The sequence below is a fragment of the Pistacia vera genome, unplaced genomic scaffold (genome assembly GCF_008641045.1).
Source record: "Pistacia vera cultivar Batoury unplaced genomic scaffold, PisVer_v2 Contig144, whole genome shotgun sequence".
Taxonomy (NCBI): Eukaryota; Viridiplantae; Streptophyta; class Magnoliopsida; order Sapindales; family Anacardiaceae; genus Pistacia; species Pistacia vera.
Window position 1 is genome coordinate 104003 of NW_022195510.1, and position 20218 is coordinate 124220.

Sequence of the window (20218 nt, forward strand, 5' to 3'; positions counted from 1 at the left end):
CTTTTTTTCCAATTAATAATTCTGTTAGGATAGGTCAAAATCCAGGAATTGTACATATTAGTATTTTTTTGTTAAAATGCCCACTCTCAACAAGTGTTGGATCCACCCCTGGTTAATGATTATAATGAATCCAAATATCAAAATAATAATTATGATACATTATACATATATACAAATATATTATATATTAACAGTATAATATTATGTATTATTGTATTAAGTAATAAATATTAACATATGACATTATGATTACGGATCATAACATATTATTTATAATATATAATTTTTGTTTTATAACATATTATGTATAATGTATAATTATTGTTTTATAACATATTTTGTATAATGTATAATATATAATGTATTATAATAAATTCTATATAAAGATTAACATCATTATATAATGTATCATTAATATTCTAAATAATATATAATAATATAATATATTATATATATATATATATAGATATATCATATATATATATATATATATATATATATATATATATATATATTAAATACATAATATATAATGTTTATAATAAATCTAAATAAATTATACCATATTTATTATAATGTCTATTTAATATATAATTATACATATGAACATTATACATATATATTATAATAAATTCTAAATAAATAACACCATATATATTATAACAAATTCTAAATAAATAGCTATATACTATAACAAGGGCAATTAGGTAATAGAATTGAAATAATGATTCAATGAGGGACAAAAAAAATTATAATGATCTATTGATTTATTATAATTAATCAATACACCAAATGATATATTACACATATAAACATATATTGATATATATTGTATTATAACATATGATTATAGATAATAACATATTAGTATAATGTATAATATATATATGTTATATATTATAATTATATACCTATATAGTATAATGTATAATGTACAATGTATAATGTATAATGTCGAATGTATAACTTGTTTTATATCATTAACATATTATGTATAGTATAACAAACACCACACACCACACACACACACACATATATATTATAATGATTTATTATATTAATCTAGTTTTATTTATTACCTATTTGTATATGGTTTCATAAATACTTACACAATTATAATTTGTTATTGTATAATATACGATTGATTTTCAAATTTTAAAATTAATAGATATATATGATTCATTTTTAATTATTAAAATTATATGGGTATATACACACACACACCACACACACACACACACACACACACACACACACACACACAAACACCATATATATATATATATATACGGGCCGGGGCGAGGATTTTGGGATGGGGACAAAATGGGGGCGGGGCGAGGCGAGGCAAGACCTATCCCGACCCCAACCTGTCCCTGAATTTCAAGACTAATTTTAGGCCCGATCTCGGCCCAAATCCTGAATGATTCGGGGCGAGTCCTTGCGGGGCCGGGTTTTATGCCTATCCCTAGTAATTTCAATGGATATTAAAGCCGATAAAATTTACTTGGAATATTTATAATTAATTACTAGAATTATAATATTCAATGGGGTTGAAGATCTATGTCAAAAATTTAGTTTATCAATTATAATATTGATTCATTTTCTATGTGAACCTCACATATAACAAGAGTAAATGACATGTTCTCACCCAAGGTTTAGCAAAATATCAAGTTCTTACCCTGGATTCATAAATTCCAAATCCTCACCCATAAAGTAACACTATTAGTGACTGTTGAGTTCTGACACAAATGCAGAGGGTGACACAAATTCCCACTCTTAAATGAGTGTGAGTTTTGTTTCATAGCCATTCGAATCACATTTCATTTTCAATTGTAGTAATGGTAAGCTTAATTTCTCAGTGCTTCAGTTGGAGGGTGTGGTGGCTAGGTGGTGGCATTGTTGTTGGCTTGCCATGAACAAGAGGATACAGTGGCATCGGTTAGGCGATGGGTGAGAGAGATGTTTTTGCATAAATGAAAATATTAAAATATAATAAATGATCATTTCAGCCTTTAACTATTAAAAGAAACAAACTGATATTAATTTAAGGGTGAGAATATGAAATTTAAGAATCCAAAGGTGGAAACTTGCCGTTTCGTTAAACCTTTGGTGGAAACATGTCGTTTTACTCCGTAAAACAACCTTATTTGAGATTAAAAAATGATGATTGAAGTTTGAAGGATTATGATTATTCAGTTTATTAATTTAAAAATCATATTTGAAGTATCTCATCTCAACTACAATAATATTGAGCAGGATTTGAAATGCATCGTAAAGGACAAATATATTAATCTTAAAAACATTGAAATCTCTTTATAGACAAAACTCCAAAAGGGTAGATGTCTAGATGAGATGTTGTCTAATGAAAACAAAGATTAGAGTACACAAATAAATTAAAGATGAGCTCAGCCATGTTGTCACTTGTCATTATGAATCTATGATGCATGTTCTTGGAGTCATGTTGTTTGCCTCTATTTACTTTTATTAATCTCATCTGTCGACAATATGATATCTTCAAGGAAATTTGTGTTCTGGTCTACAGTCTTACTATTTAATCCTAATAATCTTTTTTCTAATTTGTTTGGACAAAGAGAAAAGTGAATGAAATAAAAGAAAAGAAAGACATAAGAGGAAGTAAAAGGATAAAAGTAAATTGGGGAGCTGTTTTCATGTCATCCTATTTAATATTATTTACCCTTTTTGAAACGCTATATTATATACAATTTGTATGTGTAATCTTACTCTTATAATTATCATCACGAGTTATTCGGTGATTAATTGTAAGGATAAAGAAATCTTGAATGAGAGACAATTGTGGATTTAATTGTTATATGCTTGAGGAAACATATAATCCTTTTCGATTTTTCTTTTTCATTGATTCCCCACTAATGCTATCAACTCATAACTTCTTTTAATATTCCATTGATTGGAATCTTGAAAGCATACACAGCCTCAATGATAACCTATAGGAAAGTATAGTTGGTTTAAGAGTTTATTTCTCCATAATTATGATACAGAAAGGCCTCAACTAGATCATAGAAAAATACGGCCTAAGAGAACTCAATACTCTTACATTACAAAGCCACGAGGTGTTCCCACACTCAAAGGTATGGGATTAATCCCCGTTTCGGAGTTCATGGGATACCCTTGGCCACAAGTTGCTTCCAGTAAGATTCGAACTCCTGACATTACAGGTAAAGTCTATCCAATTGAGAGTTCATTTATCATCTAGACCACACCCTCGAGGTTAGATTTGTATTTACTTGTACAGCATAGAATCATATAAAGGTAATAATAAGAAAGAAAAAATTCTCTCCTGATGATTGTTATCTTAATTTATTTGCTTCCACTTGATCATGATACTTCATAGGACAAATTTTCAACCTAGTGCTACAATCTTTTGCTTAGATATGAAGTTATGCTTAGTCTCCACTAGTTTGCATGTGACAAAGACTTTGACTTAAAAAGAGATATCAAATCGGATATTTGGAGCCATAAAGGCCAATGAACTTGCTAGCTACTTTCTAACACAAAGTTGTCGCCATGTCTCAATCTGAAATGATAGATAAACTGTACACTCTAAAATGGAAAATCATGAAATGTGAACAGAGCTTTAATGAGTAGATATTTGAATCCACTCGCTGGGGAGAAAGTCTCATGTGAGTCTTTGTAGCAACCCACATGGTTGAAAATTAACCTATTGATGTTTCAAGTGAAATCAAATATCGTTCATTGGTTTAGTACGCATTTTGATAAGTTACTAGCCATGGCCTGGATCACTCACTTTCATGATAACTGTCAGGCAGGGCCGGCTCAAGGGTAGGCAGGTGAGGCCCGTGCCTAGGGCCCCCCAAAATAGGGAAAAAGTGGTCCAATTTTTTTATAAATTTTTTTTTAAATATATTATAAAAATAAAAATAGTACATAATTTTTTTTTCAGGTTAGCCCAAGACGTCAAAAATGCCCAAATTTATTATAAACTTTTTACAATATTCCTACCCAAAGTTTGACAAAATAGTGAGTTTGTACTTCTAGTTTCATATATTTCAATTTACATCCCTAAATTAACACATTGAATTTCTTGTAACAATAAAAGGCTAAAATTATCATTTAGATGTCTCAAATTACTCATCCTCAATTCAATCACAAAATTCGACATTCACATAAATTATCTCCACCCCTTTTTCGCCGCCGATCGTTTGGAGCTGATTCTGGTTGATTTTCTCACCAAATCGACCAGAATCATCATTTTATCTTTTCCCAAGTGTTTTCCGAACCTTCATAGCCCTCGATTTGGCCAATTTTTTACGAATCTCCCAACCTAACCCCACCACGTGCGACAATCATTTTTGACCTTTTCGACATGTACCCAGCGTTATTGGCCTTCCCCGACACCACCATCTTCCTCCCCTCCGCCCTCTCACCAAAACCCTTATCATACCTCATCCGTTTACTCCGCCAATCGCTGGCTACCAATACCATTTGGGCTACAACTTCTCAAGCCTTTTCGGTCAATCATGGCATTGGAAATCACTCATTTCACCACCCATCGCTTCTCTAGCATCTGCTCTCCAAAACTCCCCACCAACCTAACCCCATTAGCCTGTCGGTCGTTGTCCACCTCTCCTAGTGATTTTGCATCTCAAAAGTCAAGAATAATAAAGTTGATATAATTTTTTTAATATATGTTTATATTATTAGAAGGTCCCAAAGTAAGTACTCTTGCCTAGTGTCACAAATGTTCTTGAGACGGTCCTACTGTCAAGAGAGGTAGGTAGGAGGAGACTCAATAACTAGAGGGTCTTGTGATTCGGAGATGTACAAAATAGTATAGTTTGTTAAGTATGAATCGAAGCAGATAAATAGTCAAGTAGATATATGAGAGAAAAGAACTATCAGAAAGTGAAACGAGAGGATCTTGTGATGAAGTAATTAAAGTAAAATATCATATTAAAGGAATTATCTTTTGAGTGGTTGACAAATGTTTAAACCATATTAAAAATATGTAATATCTAAAGCCAATATTTAAACTGCTGTTTTAGAATTGCCCTTCACCTGAACTTCTAACTCTTATAGATTCTTAAGCTGCAGATTGAGGGATGAAACTCGGAGTGCAATTTCCTTTTTTAACTTACAAAAAAAAGGGAGCAAACAAGACAAGTATGTGGGAACCGCTATTCTAAATAATTTAATTTAATATGAAGATATCTGTCATATTTTTGTCATGTTGTAGGTTGAAAATCATATACATTTATGCAGAAAAAAACAAATGAAGAACCTAACATGTTATGTCGTGTACAAACTACAGATTCTTAGTTTCAATATTGCTAAATTAATCAAGTAGCTAGGATGGAGAGAGGAGAAATATCAAGTCTTGAGTCACCTTTAATTGGTAATCAAGAAAGACCAGACTGTGGATTTGATGGGGAAAATTCTCAGCAGCAAGGTGTTAGTACTTGTGAAAATTTTGTTGAAGAGGCAAAGAAGCAACTATGGCTAGCGGGGCCACTTATTACAGTCAGCTTATTGCAGTACTGCCTACAAGTGATAGCAATTATGTTTGTTGGTCATCTTGGGGAGTTGGCTCTATCCAGTGCTTCCTTGGCCTCTTCCTTTGCTTCAGTCACTGGTTTCAGTGTTTTGGTAAGTCGGGTTTTCTGATTTATCTTCATTACATGTTGCTATTGATTGGTTGATTTTGCTAGTTGTGAGTCCATTTGCAAATGGAATTGAATGAAATCTAGGGTTAGTTTAGTTGTGGGACAAATAACCAGTTAATTACCCTGTTTTAGCGAATGTTTTAATGCCTATGCAAATGTGAATTGGACTTGAGAATTGCCTCTTCAATCTGAATTCTGCAAAACTTTGTTGCGAAGTGAAACTCAATTTGTTTGTTACACTACAAAGAAGAACCATAAATATGTTGATCCACATTAGATAGACATGAGTCGGGTCTTGAACTTATAAGGACAGATAGATAGCATCACCTAATATAGACATGGGTTAGCTCTTGAACTTATATGGATAGATAGACAGCATCACCTGATAGGCTAATTTTTTGGATAGGTTGCAAGTGTCCGGCCCATGACAACATACAGAAGAGACCAACTAAAGGCATGTATAGAACTGTTTATATGGAAAGCAATTTTGTCGCATCGCACTTTCTTTAAAACAACCTAACAAACAACCTAACAAGCAACCTAATATGTACTCCAAATGAAGCTTTAGTTTATGTATGATGCTTATAGTTTTTTTTTCAATATGATGCTTTATTTAGTTTCTGTATTAAATGAGTCTCCACACATTATAATCCTTTTACAATATGCTGTAGAATTTAATTTGCTTCACTAAAATCATATTGGAAGCAATGCTAAAACTTTGATCTTGTAGTTAGGAATGGGAAGTGCATTGGAGACACTATGTGGACAAGCCTATGGAGCCAAGCAGTACCATATGCTTGGTATTCACACACAACGAGCAATGGTGACTCTTCTAGCAATAAGCATTCCCCTCGCAGTTATATGGTTCTATACCAGCAACATTCTTATAGCTTTAGGCCAAAATCATGAGATATCAATTGCAGCCGGAATCTTCAATCGTTGGATGATTCCTAGCCTTTTCGCGTATGGCGTCCTCCAGTGTCTAAACAGATTCCTACAAACTCAGAACAACGTTCTTCCTATGCTGATATGCTCTGCAATCACAGCTTTTCTCCACATTCTAGTTTGTTGGGGTCTTGTTTTCAAGTCTGGCCTTGAGAGCAAAGGAGCTGCCTTAGCGATAACCATTTCGAATTGGGTTAATGTGTTTTTGTTGGCAATGTACATAAAGTTCTCTCAGGCTTTTATGAAAACATGGACAGGATTTTCGAGAGAAGCGCTGCACGATATTGTGAGCTTTTTAAGGCTTGCTGTCCCTTCTGCAATTATGATATGGTAATGCCATCTCCTTAAAGGCTAGCTATATATAACATTATAATTTATCTAACTCTTAACTATTTTGAAAGGCAGCTTTGAATACTGGTCATTCGAGATGGTTGTTCTACTTTCTGGTCTTCTTCCAAATCCAAAGCTAGAGACATCTGTGTTATCCATAAGGTATCCTTTTGTAGTCGCATCACATTAACATTGATCGAGTATTATTCGTTAACAATGGTTCAATTTCACAGCCTTAACACATGCTGGATGGTCTATATGATCTCTGTTGGTCTTGGTGGTGCTATAAGGTCAATTAAAATTTCTTAATTCTTTCTTCTTCTTTTTTTTTTTTTTCTTTTCAATCTCCTCTTTCTTCAAGCAACCATCTTAAGTCTGTTGTTACAGTACACGAGTATCAAATGAGCTTGGTGCTGGGAACTCACAAGGCGCCCGCTTAGCTCTCAGGGTGATGATCATAATAGCAATCACAGAGGGTGCAACAGTTGGGATCACGACAATTTTGGTACGCCATGTTTGGGGAAAGGTCTACAGCAATGAAGCAGAAGTGATCAAATACGTTGCTAAAATGATGCCACTTCTAGCATTATCCGACTTCCTGGATGGATTCCAATGTGTGCTTTCAGGTCCTAGTTGATCTCAAATAACAATTAAGAAACTAAACTAAATTCATTTCTATCGTGATTAATATGTTCAATTTAAAATTAATCCAAATCAGTCCATTTAATATGTAGGAGCTGCAAGAGGATGTGGATGGCAAAATCTCTGTGCATTAATCAACCTTGGAGCTTATTATGTTGTAGGAATTCCTTCTGCAGTGCTCTTTGCATTTTACTTTCATATTGGAGGCATGGTAAGTCTCTCTCTTTCCTTTCCTCTCTTTCATTCGCGAAAATGCTTCGAGTACATTCTTTGTACAGTATGCAAGCAAGTGCTTACTGCTGCAATTTCGTTGTTATAATAAATCTGCAGGGGCTTTGGATGGGAATCATTTGTGGACTTTCTGTACAAGTTTTAGCACTTGTTACAGTAAATGCATGTACTAATTGGGATCAAGAGGTAAGCCAATTCTGTTAAGCTAGATTTGAAATTTTTGGTATGACCTCTCCTAACACTTTTTATTTTTATTTAGGCAGCAAAAGCCCTGCACAGAGTTCAGAAAACCGGCCTTCTTATTGAAACTGCACCATAGAGTTGCATTTTGCATCAAATCAAGACAACCAGTTGAAGCTAGATTGTAATCTTCATTGAGGAAAACAAAAGCTTCTGTATAAATGATAAAGCAATTATGTGCATTTAAAATCAATACCAAAGAAGCTATTCATTGTTGTATCTATTATGCTAGCTTATAACATAGGGAAGCCCAATATAATATCCAAACAAGTTTAAGGGAAAAAGCATTTTAGGTTGAAACTTGAGATCCTGGAAACAAAATTGTGCAAGCATCTACTTTGATCATATAAGCAGCTCAGCAATTAAAAGGCAAAAGATGCTACTAACATTTCAATAAAGACTTTACAAAAGTTGCTCTCAGGAACTAAGTCAGTACTGGACTTTGCATATGTTTGGCATTTTGAAAACTAATTCACCAGTAATGGCCACCATGCAAAAGTCGTAAAAAAATTGAGGCTTGAGGTGTAGAAACTTTGACTCCGCAAACTACTGCTCGTGAGGCGGATGATCAGGTGATTGCAGAGCTTATCAACATAGGAGGAACATTGTTCTGTGTTTGTAGGAATCTGTTTCAAACCTTAGTTTATCACTTATAATATTGATTCATTTTTATGTGAACGTCACATGAAACAATATGATATCTTATTTTAATTATTATAAAGAAAGATGATTATTCAGTTAATTAATTTAAAAATAATGTTTGTCATATGTCTTATTTTAAGTACCTCATCTCAAATACAATAATATTAATGAGTAGAACTTGAAATGCATAGTGACAAAGACTTCACTTCAAAAGAGATATCAAATTGGACATTCGGAGCCATGAAGGCCAGTGAACTTGCTAGCTACTTTCCAACACAAGTTCGTTGCCATGTCTCTATCTGAAATGACAGATGTGGTGGGATATTATGACTCGTTTTCCTATTTGTTTTTCACATGAAATTATATGTCTTTAGGAAAACTATATAATAAAAAATACAATTGTAAATAAAAATAAAATTTAAGAGTCCTATTAGGAATTGAAATATGAATCTTATTGAAATTAGAATATCTCATATAATACCTATAAATATAGAGGTGGAAAGTGAGAACCAATTCAAAGTTGTAAAAGAATATGAGAACACATAGTATTTGATGTAAGGGTTATTAAACACTATGGGGAAAGTGTCTTAGAAACTGAGATTGTTTTCACTCTAGGTATTGGGTTGAGCGTGGTTAGAAAATATGATGTTTTTACTCTGTTTTATGTACCGAGTTTATGATGTTATGTACTATTGTATATCATGTTTATGAAACTATAAATTTCTCCCATCCGTAGATGTACGCGGATTATGCTGAACCACGTAAATATCGTATCTATTTGTGAGGTATGATTTTTTTCTTATGTTATTTATCTCGAATGTTTGTTCTCCGCTGCGCGATCTCCTAACAAGATGAACTGTATACTCTAAAATAGAGAATCATCTAATTTGAAATGTTAAAAGAGAGCTTTGATGAGTAGATATTTGAATCCACTCGTTGGGGAGAAAGTCTTTTGTGTAAAAGATGCACATACAATCAGTTTGAAAGGAAAAATCAACTAATTTGTGAAGTCAAGAGAGACTTGATGAGTAGATACCTGAATCCACTCGTTGGAGAGACAAATCTTTTTGTGCAATAGATACACATACAACCATTCAGTGAGGATGTGTTAGGAGAAAGAATTTTATGCAATAGATACGCTTAAAACTAGATAATAAAGACTTATTATGTCAACATTATAATTTGCATGTGTTCTCATTGGTGAAAACCATGAAGAGGTGGCGGAAAAATGATGGAAAGCATGTAAACAAGACATGCAAGCTAAGATATAGATTATAAGATTCAAAACTTTAAATAAAGCATAAATTAATATTATACCTTCTTTTTAAAGCTTAGGTTTGACGAAGACAAGATTCAAAGCTATGAACCCTCTACACTTTAACACCACCTTGAGAGAAAGAGAGGGTGGCCGAACCTAAGAGAGAGCTTGTGTTTTTCTTTTGAGTGAATAATGAACAACTTGACCTAAAATGCAACCATTTGCATTTATATATACATGGGTCATTTTGTAATTCATTCTTTTCACTTGTATGCCTTAATGAGATCTTATTCTAAAAAGAGTCCAAGCCTTTATTAATTTGACTTTTGAATAATATTATTCAAGAGCCCATGTGAACTACACTACTTTACATTAACAATCCATAAGTTTACCCTTTTGCCTTTTAACTATTAAAATGATTATTTTAGTTCATCTCATTTATCTTTACGCTTTAAGATATAATAATTAAATACAATTAATTATTGCTTAACCATTTTAACCTTTAAAATGTCACAAATAATTTTCTATGTAACAATTACCATAGAAATTTTGTCATTATCCTCGAAATGTGCTAGCTCTCTTCAGATAATCATTTCTCTCTCTTATCCTTCTCTAACTTCTCAATGCTATTAGTGTGACCATATAAGTCTACTGTGGATTAGTCGTGAGCCGATTTCGAATGAATCCGGAAACATGTCTGGAGGTTGAACGACTATGGTAAACATCTAGCAATGTACCATAATCCCTAAACCACAATGAAGAAATACTTCATCGAACCCTTTTTAGATCATATGTACCATGCAGGTAAAGTCCCTCCATTGATATATCCTGATCAAGTATGGATTCATAGAACGTCAAAATCCTAATGTCCGAAATTTGTCATCACGAACTTACTTTCGTATAACTAATAATAGACTCTGATCAGAGATTTTGATTTCTGACATTTATCGACGTTCGTCTAGGAACCCAAATTTGGATGGAGTCAGTGGTACTTCTGATCCTATATTTTCGAGTCAATGGATCCCGTCTTGATCATCGTTCGTTTCCACATATGAACAACGCATGACCAAATAGACTTTATCATACGAAACATGACTAGTCTCGTACTTATACACCGTATGAACCATATGCATCCGTATCGGATTCGATCACAATGTCTCAAGTTAAAGGACTACATCGTGCACTGATATAACCAACGATAAATCATTAACTATATGTTTTTCCAAGTGATTTGTTATTATTTGGTCACGTTCAAAAAACAGTTCACCAACCGCTAATCCATACTAATGCTCCGATGACATGACTATCATCATCATCCGTACTTATATCAACTCATGATATCTTTCAGAAGCATCTAGTATGCCTACTCTGCAATATAGTTGCCCAAATTATATTGCTTCTGTAGGAAACCTTTTGATAAATTCATTTACCGATTAAATGAATCATCTGGACAATTCATATATATATTTTATTTTAAATGCATGACTGAATAAAGGAAGTAATAATTTATATATATGAATTGAAGAACTATTTCTTCTATTATTTATGATACATTGATATAAGACAAAATATTTTGAAACCGATAACACGAATGGTTTCTAGGGCATACACTAACATTTACTAACAATTGGTTGGTTGTATGTTTCACGTAAGATTTCTTCCTCGTCGAAAGGAAAAATCAAATTATTCATTATTTAATGGAATATCTACCTAAAAGGAAAAATCAAATTATTCATTAGTTAACGGAGTCTCTAGTTCTCTACCATCTGATAAGTATGCAAATGGGCCACCTGAAACAAGAGGTGTATCTGCTGTACTGCTGCCAAAATGAATTGAGTCATTTTATGTCATTTAGGGTAGACAACCTTAAAGGAGGCACATTGACTTTAAGTTAAACAATGAAAGTGAAGCCTAGGGCTCCATGTGAGTCTGTGTGACAACCCACATGGTAGACATTTAACCTATTGATGTTTCAAGTGAAATCAAATATTGTTCATTGGTTTAGTACACATTTTGATAAGTTATTAACCATGGCCTGGATCACTCACTTTCATGCTAAGTGTCAGCATAGGTTGGTAGGAGGAGACTCGATAACTAGAGTGTTTTTGGGAGATGTACAATATCGTGCAGATAATTTTCATGTTAAGTATGAAACGAAGAAGATAAATAGTCAAGTAGATATAGGATCTCGTGATGAAGTAATTAAAGTAGAATATCATACGAGGTTAATTATATTAAAAGAATTATCTTTTGAGTGGTGACAAATGTTTAAACCAAATTAAAAGTATGTAATATCTAAAGCCAATATTTAAACTGCTGTTTTAGAATTGCCCTTCACCTTAACTTCTAACTCCTATAGATTCTTAAGCTGCAGATTGAGGGATGAAAACCAGAGTCCAATTTCCGTTTTTAACTTATAAAATAAGGGAGCAAACAAGACAAGGATGTGGCAACCGCTATTCTAAATAATTTAATTTAATATGAAGACATTTGTCAAATTTTTGTCATGTTGTGAGCTGAAAATCATATACATATATGCAAAAACAAAAAAAAAATTAAGGGGTCTAACATGTTATATGGTGTGTACAAACTACAAAGTCTTAGCTTCAATATTGGTAAATTAATCAAGTAGCTAGGATGGAGAGAGGAGAAATATCAAGTATTGAGTCACCTCTAATTGGTAATCAAGAAAGATCAGGCTGTGGATTTGATGGGGAAACTTCTCAGCAGCAAGGTGTTAGTATTTGTGAAAATATTGTTGAAGAGGCAAAGAAGCAACTATGGCTAGCAGGGCCACTTATTACAGTCAGCTTATTGCAGTACTGCCTACAAGATATAGCAATTATATTTGTTGGTCATCTTGGAGAGTTGGCTCTATCCAGTGCTTCCTTGGCCTCTTCCTTTGCTTCATTCACTGGTTTCAGTGTTTTGGTAAGTGGGGTTTTCTGATTTATCTTCAATACTTGTTGCTATTGATTAGTTGATTTTGCTAGTTGTGAGTCCATTTGCAAATGGAATTGAATGAAATCTAGGGTTAGTTTAGTTGTGGGACAAATAACCAGTTAATTACCATGTTCTAGTGACTGTTTTAATGCCTATGCAAATGTGAATGACCCTTGAGAATTGCCTCTTCAATCTGAATTCTACAAACATTTGTTGCGAAGTGAAACTCAATTTCTTTGTTACACTACAAAGAACAACTATAAATATGTTGTTCCACATCAGATAGACATAGGTCGGGTCTTGAACTTATAAGGACGGATAGACAGCATCACCTAATAGGCTAATTTTTCGGATAGTTTTTGTATTTGATGAGTCTCCACACATTATATTTCTTTTACAATATGCTGTAGAATTTAATTTGCTGCACTAAAATCATATTTGAAGCAATGCTAAAACTGTGATCTTGTAGTTAGGAATGGGCAGTGCATTGGAGACACTCTGTGGACAAGCCTATGGAGCCAAGCAGTACCATATGCTTGGTATTCACACACAACGAGCAATGGTGACTCTTCTAGCAATAAGCATTCCCCTCGCAGTTATATGGTTCTATACCAGCAACATTCTTATAGCTTTAGGCCAAAATCATGAGATATCAATTGCAGCCGGAATCTTCAATCGTTGGATGATTCCTAGCCTTTTCGCGTATGGCCTCCTCCAGTGTCTAAACAGATTCCTACAAACTCAGAACAACGTTCTTCCTATGTTGATATGCTCTGCAATCACAGCTTTTCTCCACATTCTAGTTTGTTGGGGTCTTGTTTTCAAGTCTGGCCTTGAGAGCAAAGGAGCTGCCTTAGCGATAACCATTTCGAATTGGTTTAATGTGTTTTTGTTGGCAATGTACATAAAGTTCTCTCAGGCTTGTATGAAAACATGGACAGGATTTTCAAGAGAAGCACTGCACGATATTGTGAGCTTTTTAAGGCTTGCTCTCCCTTCTGCAATTATGATATGGTAATCCCATTTCCTGTAAGGCTAGCTATATATAACATTATAATTTATCTAAACTCTTTACTATTTTTGAAACGCAGCTTTGAATATTGGTCATTCGATATGGTTGTTCTACTTTCTGGTCTTCTTCCAAATCCAAAGCTAGAGACATCTGTATTATCTATAAGGTATCCATTTGTAGTCACATCACGTGAACATTGATCGAGTATTATTCATTAACAATGGCTCAATTTCACAGCCTTAACACATGCTGGATGGTCTATATGATCTCTGTTGGTCTTGGTGGTGCTATAAGGTCAATTAACATTTCTCAGTTCTTTCTTTTTTTTTTTTTTTTTTTTCAATCTCCTCTTTCTTCAAGCAACCATCTTAATTCTGTTGTTACAGTACACGAGTATCAAATGAGCTTGGTGCTGGGAACTCACAAGGCGCCCGCTTAGCTCTCAGGGTGATGATCATAATAGCAATCACAGAGGGTGCAACAGTTGGGATCACGACAATTTTGGTACGCCATGTTTGGGGAAAGGTCTACAGCAATGAAGCAGAAGTGATCAAATATGTTGCTAAAATGATGCCACTTCTAGCATTATCCGACTTCTTGGATGGATTCCAATGTGTGCTTTCAGGTCCTAGTTGATCTCAAATCGCAATTAAGAAACTAAACTAAATTCATTTCTATCGTGATTAATATGTTAAATTTAAAACTAATCCAAATCAGTCCATTTAATATGTAGGAGCTGCAAGAGGATGCGGATGGCAAAATCTCTGTGCATTAATCAACCTTGGAGCTTATTATCTTGTAGGAATTCCTTCTGCAGTGCTCTTTGCATTTTACTTTCATATTGGAGGCATGGTAAGTCTCTCTTTTTCCTTTCCTCTCTTTCATTCGCGAAAATGCTTACTGCTTACTGTTGCAATTTCGATGTTATAATAAACCTGCAGGGGCTTTGGATGGGAATCATTTGTGGACTTTCTGTACAAGTTTTGGCACTTGTTACAGTAAATGCACATACTAACTGGGATCAAGAGGTAAGCCAATTCTGTCAAGCTAGATTTGAAACCTAACACTTCTTTTATTTTTATTTTCTTACAGATAATGTCTTTTATGTGTTTTTTTACCCTTACAGGCAGCTACAGCCCTGCGCAGAGTTCAGAAAACCGGCCTTCTTATTGACACTGCACCATAGAGTTGCATTTTGCATCAAATCAGGACAACCAGTTGAAGCTAGATTGATATCTTCATTGAGGAAAGCGAAAGCTTCTGTATAAATGATAAAGCAATTATGTGCATAAAATCAATTTGCAGTCATGAAAATCACTGGATTTACATAAATTACTCTCCTTACCAAAGAAGCTATTCATTGTTGTATCTATTATGCTACCTAATAACATAGGGAAGCCCAATACAATATCCAAACAAGTTTAAGGCAAAAAGCATTTTAGGTTGAAACCTTGAGAGCCTGAAAACAAAATTGTGCAAGCATCTACTTTGATCATATTTGAATTCAGTAAGTAACAAAATTTTTTAAGTATAAGCAGCTCAGCAATCAAAAGGCAAAAGATGCTACAAACATTTCACTTAAGACTTTACAAAAGCTGCTCTCAGGAACCAAGTCACTGGAATTGCATATGTTTGACATTTTCAAAAGTAATTCACCAGTAATAGCCACCATGCAAAAGTCGTAAAAAAGATGGAGGCTTGTTGTGTAGAAAATTTGACACTGCAAACTACTGCTCATGAGGCGGATGATCAGGAGAGGGGGGTACTTCTCCGTTCCCATGCAGATGATCAGGTGAGGGGGGCAGTTCTCCATTCCCATTTGTTTCGATAGCATGATCAGGTGAAGGAGGATTTCCTTCTGCAGGCTCATTGTTCTCTGGATGAAAATTGATTGGAAATTTTGTGACTCTAGGCTTGTCAGCTAATATATTTCTTTGAACTTTATCAATCAAAACCTTTGGGGGAGGTTCCTCTCTTAGCTGCTCATCATCGTAATCATTGTTTACATAGTATCCCACTCGGATAAATTCCTGTCCCATGTAAGAGCACGTCAATAGCAGCACTGTGACGCCAATTATATCCTCTTCACGAATTTTTGAGGGGTCTGGAGGGTCTGCCTGTCAAGAGTCCAATAATGTAATTCATAAGGTGTAAAAGTAAATGCTTAGAAACTAGTTTAAGAGCATGCAAAGGTGTGATCAAGAATTACCTGCAAGACAAAACGATAGTTCCCAACATTTACAGGGCCAACAAGCACACTTTCTAAGAGTTGGTCGTAAGTTTCATCCTCAGCAGATCCCACGTAAATGAGTTTCCATTCCAAATCTGTAACAAATTGAGTGTTAAATGGGAATTCACCAAGTAAACTAAAGTGACTTCAGATATACGTTTTAAATTGAGAAGAAAGATGTCAAGACAGTTTAAAGAATCAAGATAAAAAATGCACATCCAGCAAAATGAGATTGTCACACATTGATAGACATTTAGTCACGAAAATAGTACAACACCGAAGGTAAAATTCATTATAAGCAATATTTAATTGGATAGATATACATAATACTCAAAAGCAAACGAATATAGCAGATTCTTCTTTTTCTTTTTCAGATAAAAGTAGACAGAAATATACTTCAAAAATTAAAACAAATGCATCCACCTTTACAGCCTAAAATACATACAGTTGAAATTTACATCGAAATTCAAATCATTTTTTCGATTGGTATGAATTTTTAACAAATTCAACCTTTTCAGTCAGTACAGCATATTTCGGAATAGTTATAGCATCCTTTTTATATAAGCCCTTTTATTCATCTTTACAAAATTGGAACATACTTAATTTAGTTTCTAAAAGAGGCCCTAATAGAATTCTTTTGCTGTATCCAAATTAATACCAATCCAACCCATTTCATGAATAAAATGTGACCAATTAACCAACCAACAAAACCGCTTGTTACAAATAACATTTTGTTGTTGCATCGAAACATAGAAATGTTGAATAATCTGACTAACATTGAACTTGGTAAAATGAAATGATTGAATAATTGAAAAATGAGATTATTCAAGAATACACATTGAATGCTAAGATTACCCATTGAATTTTTTATAGTAGATCTATAATCAAAAAAGTTTTTGTGATTGTTCCAAAAGAGATGAAACAAAAGATAAGATAGAGCGAGGATAGTTATTGTATGAGGTCTACCCAATGCTAGATGCAAAAGTGCATAACAGATCGATATGAACATCATGAGCTATCCCGCAATAAAACCAGTTATTGTTGATACCTTCTTCTCGGTTCCTTCTTCTCCTTCTTCCATAATCCGAGCTCGAAGAAGGAAGAGATAAGAGGGCACTATGGAGAATGTGGTTAGAAATCCATAATAGAGTCCGACTACAACGACTGAATTGATTATCTTCATGCATAAGGATACTAGATTACCTAGTATAAAAGATTGAAAAATCATCACAAACCTCCCCTTTTTCTTTTCTATTTCAATTTCTGGATTATTATATAATGATTTTTCAACTTCTCATATATAGAAATAGAAACAAATAGACTAGAAACGACATCCCTTATGTCAATTCTTATGTCAATGACACCAAAGGGATATTAAATGAATGGAATTGGGATATGGATGGAATATAATGAAATAAAGCCACTCTAAGGTTCCCTATGAAACGAGGCATGGAATGGAGCCACTATGAAGAAGTTCCAAGAGTTACAAAAGAAACTTCGAGTTCATATTGGTCATGGGTTGAGAACGGGAATTGAACTCTATGAGATAGAATCTCCCACTGTTCCTCAGTAGCTCAATGGTAGAGCGGTCAACTGTTAACTGACTGGTCGTACGTTCGAATCCTACTTGGGGAGATTTGATTCATTCCGAATTAAAGCATTCAAAATGTTAGAATAAACGGGTTCACTTTGACCATTCAAAATAGGTAACTCGTTCCCTGTGTCTTTCTTTCTATTGCATTCTATCTCATCGTATCACATTCTGTTCTGCGATATTTGAGAATCACTATCAATACCTCGGTTTCATAAATTTAAGAACACACATTTGAAAGCATATTGCAATGATACAAATAATGAGAGAACTTGGTGGTTCAATCCCAAAAGCAAGTCTCTACATCAAGCTTTAAGAATAGGCTGTCGAGTAGGATAAAACAGATTAACAGTCACCCCCGAAAGTAAATAACTTGAACATTCATACTTGTGGATTAACATTTACTGACACAAACTACTTCCGTCAAAGTCTATCATCGTTGTTCATCATTCAACACCATAATAGAAGTTAAAACATAAGAAAAAATACTCAATGATTAAGATTAAAGATCTAGAACTTGAGAGAAAATACTCTATCTCACCTATATAGAACCAACAAATTTCAAGGAAATGAATAAAAAGTCTCCCTAACCGGCTTAACAAACTTAAAACTAAAAACTGGGATCACGGTGAACCCTACAAGCTTCAAAAGCATGAAACTCATAGCCCTTTCGCGAAGTAAATGGCCCTGAGGAATTGGATCACAAACCATACCACTCTTCTAACCCCTCAGCAATAATTATACCTCACTATTTATTTCAGCTCTACATTTCAACACATTACTTCCAATATATTGAATTTTAATGGGTTAAAATTAATCAAACCCCGGTTGATAAAATTACACAAAAATGCTTCATAACGCATAAAAACAACACAATTTTCGCAAATAAATCAGCTAATTATACAATTACATCAAACCCTATCTCAACTTAAATTACAGTAATTCAAATAAAAAAATTAGGGGTTTTGTCAAGTTACCGTCTTTAAGAGGAGTCAAGCACTCGTATGAGATTTCGAACTGAAAGGGGTTTAGGAAGGCGGCGGGGTTGTCCAAAACGGTGACGTTCGTGATGTTGACGGCGCTCATAGTAAAGAACCGCAGTGAANAAGGCTTCTAATTCCAACAACTTGCCTGTCAAAGTGAGAGAAAGATCGTGGGTGCTTATCTGGAGTAATATAGTTCAATATTGATGTAATTTCCAGGTTAAATCAATTAATATGTAGAAGGAATTGTTTCAAAATAATTAATAAACGTAATATAACATCACTAGTCACTATTTTTGGGTGAAATGATGTACTGGAAAGGTACACAAATTAAAGTTTTTGACATATAATTCTTACAACCAAAAGTCAAATTTAAATAATCTTCCAGGGCTTTGAAGCTGACCGGTATGAGAAATTTGGGTGATATCCATCCCTTGGATAGATAGATAGATAGAGAGGGCAGAGCTTTTGGTTTTTCTTTCTTGTGAAAGAGTTGAACAATGGTTTTTTGTGTTGTCAAAGAGTTGAACAATGAAAATAGATAGTGAATGCCTGATCGAATTGATCGAGTCATGTAGGAATAAGGTTCAAGTCTATCGATCTGTTAGGATGCCTCAGCTACATACATCACTACAATTTCACTCGACACCTATCGTAATGATAAACATCTTGTCTCGTCGTGACCTTCTCAGGAATTCTCAAAACTTTTGTCGCTCCATTGCCGTAGGGACAAAAAACCCATCGCTTTCTTGGCTGTGCTAGCGGAGGCTCTCGGCAAGAATAGTCCCACTGAAATCTCAAAGCTATTGAAACTTGATTTTATAATATACATGTTCTGGTTTGGGTTTTAAATATATAGAGAATTGCACTCTCAGTATACAACTGTACTCAATGCGTACTTTGAACCGATCCACAACCATAGGATCCAGTGTCCACAAAAACTGAAGTTAAATTGATTGGTGAGTAGGGCTTTTACGTAGCAGATATTCCAGGATGAAGTGAAATACATATTTGAAAAATTCCAAGAATTGGACTCCAGACATTTCCAGCACTTTCGAGGACAAAAATAATTGAGGGTTGTAGATGAAAAAAATCTACCGTCATGAAAATAGGTCTGATCCTGTGAGGTTGAGGCCATTGATTATCCGCTAGACCTACACACATGAAAGGGCAAGCGTGAAGCTTCCGGAAAACACCGGGGTGGTATTTGCCATAGGCACTTCGACGCTCAAGTCAGCGAGGCTGAAAAAGATTATTTGATAAGAATTAAGGAGATGAATAATTACCAGGAGTTTTGTCGGAGGCTAGGTCTATGGCGGAGGCGTTGGGTTCTTAGGAGCAAATAGATGGTTTTGAGTGGTGTAGATTGACTATGAGAGATTACATGCTTAATGAGAGGGCAAGCCTCTGTTTTTATAATGAACCCAAGGGGTTGGAATCCTAGTAGGACATTGAGTCCTCTTTTTTGGGAGATAATCCCTATCAGGTTAAGTTTAATAGTTTGATTTCTT

The 20218-nt window shown here is 34.3% G+C and overlaps 3 protein-coding genes across 6 annotated transcripts; 2 read left to right on the top strand and 1 right to left on the bottom strand.

The window, feature by feature from the left end:
* The first annotated feature begins 5333 nt into the window (after positions 1-5333).
* LOC116123708 (protein DETOXIFICATION 16-like) lies at positions 5334-8294 on the top strand. 4 transcript variants are annotated; one of them, XM_031409459.1, is made up of 8 exons: positions 5334-5643; positions 6391-6935; positions 7011-7097; positions 7169-7225; positions 7323-7561; positions 7670-7788; positions 7908-7994; positions 8072-8294. In XM_031409459.1, the coding sequence occupies exons 1-8, from the start codon at positions 5350-5352 to the stop codon at positions 8174-8176; spliced, it is 1533 nt and encodes a 510-aa protein (XP_031265319.1). In that variant the 5' UTR covers positions 5334-5349; the 3' UTR covers positions 8177-8294. The 4 variants fall into 4 exon arrangements, with proteins under 4 accessions (XP_031265319.1, XP_031265321.1, XP_031265320.1 ...); XM_031409461.1 differs by having other exon boundaries at positions 7383-7561; XM_031409460.1 differs by having other exon boundaries at positions 8068-8224.
* Positions 8295-12585: 4291 nt separating this feature from the next.
* Positions 12586-15089, top strand: LOC116123659 (protein DETOXIFICATION 16-like). The gene is made up of 8 exons (XM_031409414.1): positions 12586-12879; positions 13361-13905; positions 13983-14069; positions 14141-14197; positions 14290-14528; positions 14637-14755; positions 14845-14931; positions 15030-15089. Exons 1-8 carry the CDS (start codon positions 12586-12588, stop codon positions 15087-15089), a joined length of 1488 nt encoding a protein of 495 aa, XP_031265274.1.
* Positions 15090-15630: 541 nt separating this feature from the next.
* Positions 15631-18819, bottom strand: LOC116123660 (histone chaperone ASF1B-like). The gene is made up of 3 exons (XM_031409415.1): positions 18702-18819; positions 16113-16228; positions 15631-16020 (listed from the first exon to the last, which is right to left on the bottom strand). Exons 1-3 carry the CDS (start codon positions 18808-18810, stop codon positions 15631-15633), a joined length of 615 nt encoding a protein of 204 aa, XP_031265275.1. The 5' UTR covers positions 18811-18819.
* Positions 18820-20218: the final 1399 nt, after the last annotated feature.

Coding starts and splice junctions, on each gene's coding strand:
- LOC116123659 (XM_031409414.1), top strand. CDS start 12,586: ATGGAGAGAGGAGAAATATCAAGTATTGAGTCACCTCTAATTGGTAAT. Junction 14,529..14,636: donor ATTCCAATGTGTGCTTTCAG/GTCCTAGTTGAT, acceptor TTTAATATGTAG/GAGCTGCAAGAGGATGCGGA. Junction 14,932..15,029: donor ATACTAACTGGGATCAAGAG/GTAAGCCAATTC, acceptor TTACCCTTACAG/GCAGCTACAGCCCTGCGCAG.
- LOC116123660 (XM_031409415.1), bottom strand. CDS start 18,810: ATGAGCGCCGTCAACATCACGAACGTCACCGTTTTGGACAACCCCGCC. Junction 16,229..18,701: donor CTTGACTCCTCTTAAAGACG/GTAACTTGACAA, acceptor AATTTGTTACAG/ATTTGGAATGGAAACTCATT. Junction 16,021..16,112: donor ACTATCGTTTTGTCTTGCAG/GTAATTCTTGAT, acceptor GACTCTTGACAG/GCAGACCCTCCAGACCCCTC.
- LOC116123708 (XM_031409459.1), top strand. CDS start 5,350: ATGGAGAGAGGAGAAATATCAAGTCTTGAGTCACCTTTAATTGGTAAT. Junction 5,644..6,390: donor TCACTGGTTTCAGTGTTTTG/GTAAGTCGGGTT, acceptor TTGATCTTGTAG/TTAGGAATGGGAAGTGCATT. Junction 7,098..7,168: donor ACATCTGTGTTATCCATAAG/GTATCCTTTTGT, acceptor TCAATTTCACAG/CCTTAACACATGCTGGATGG.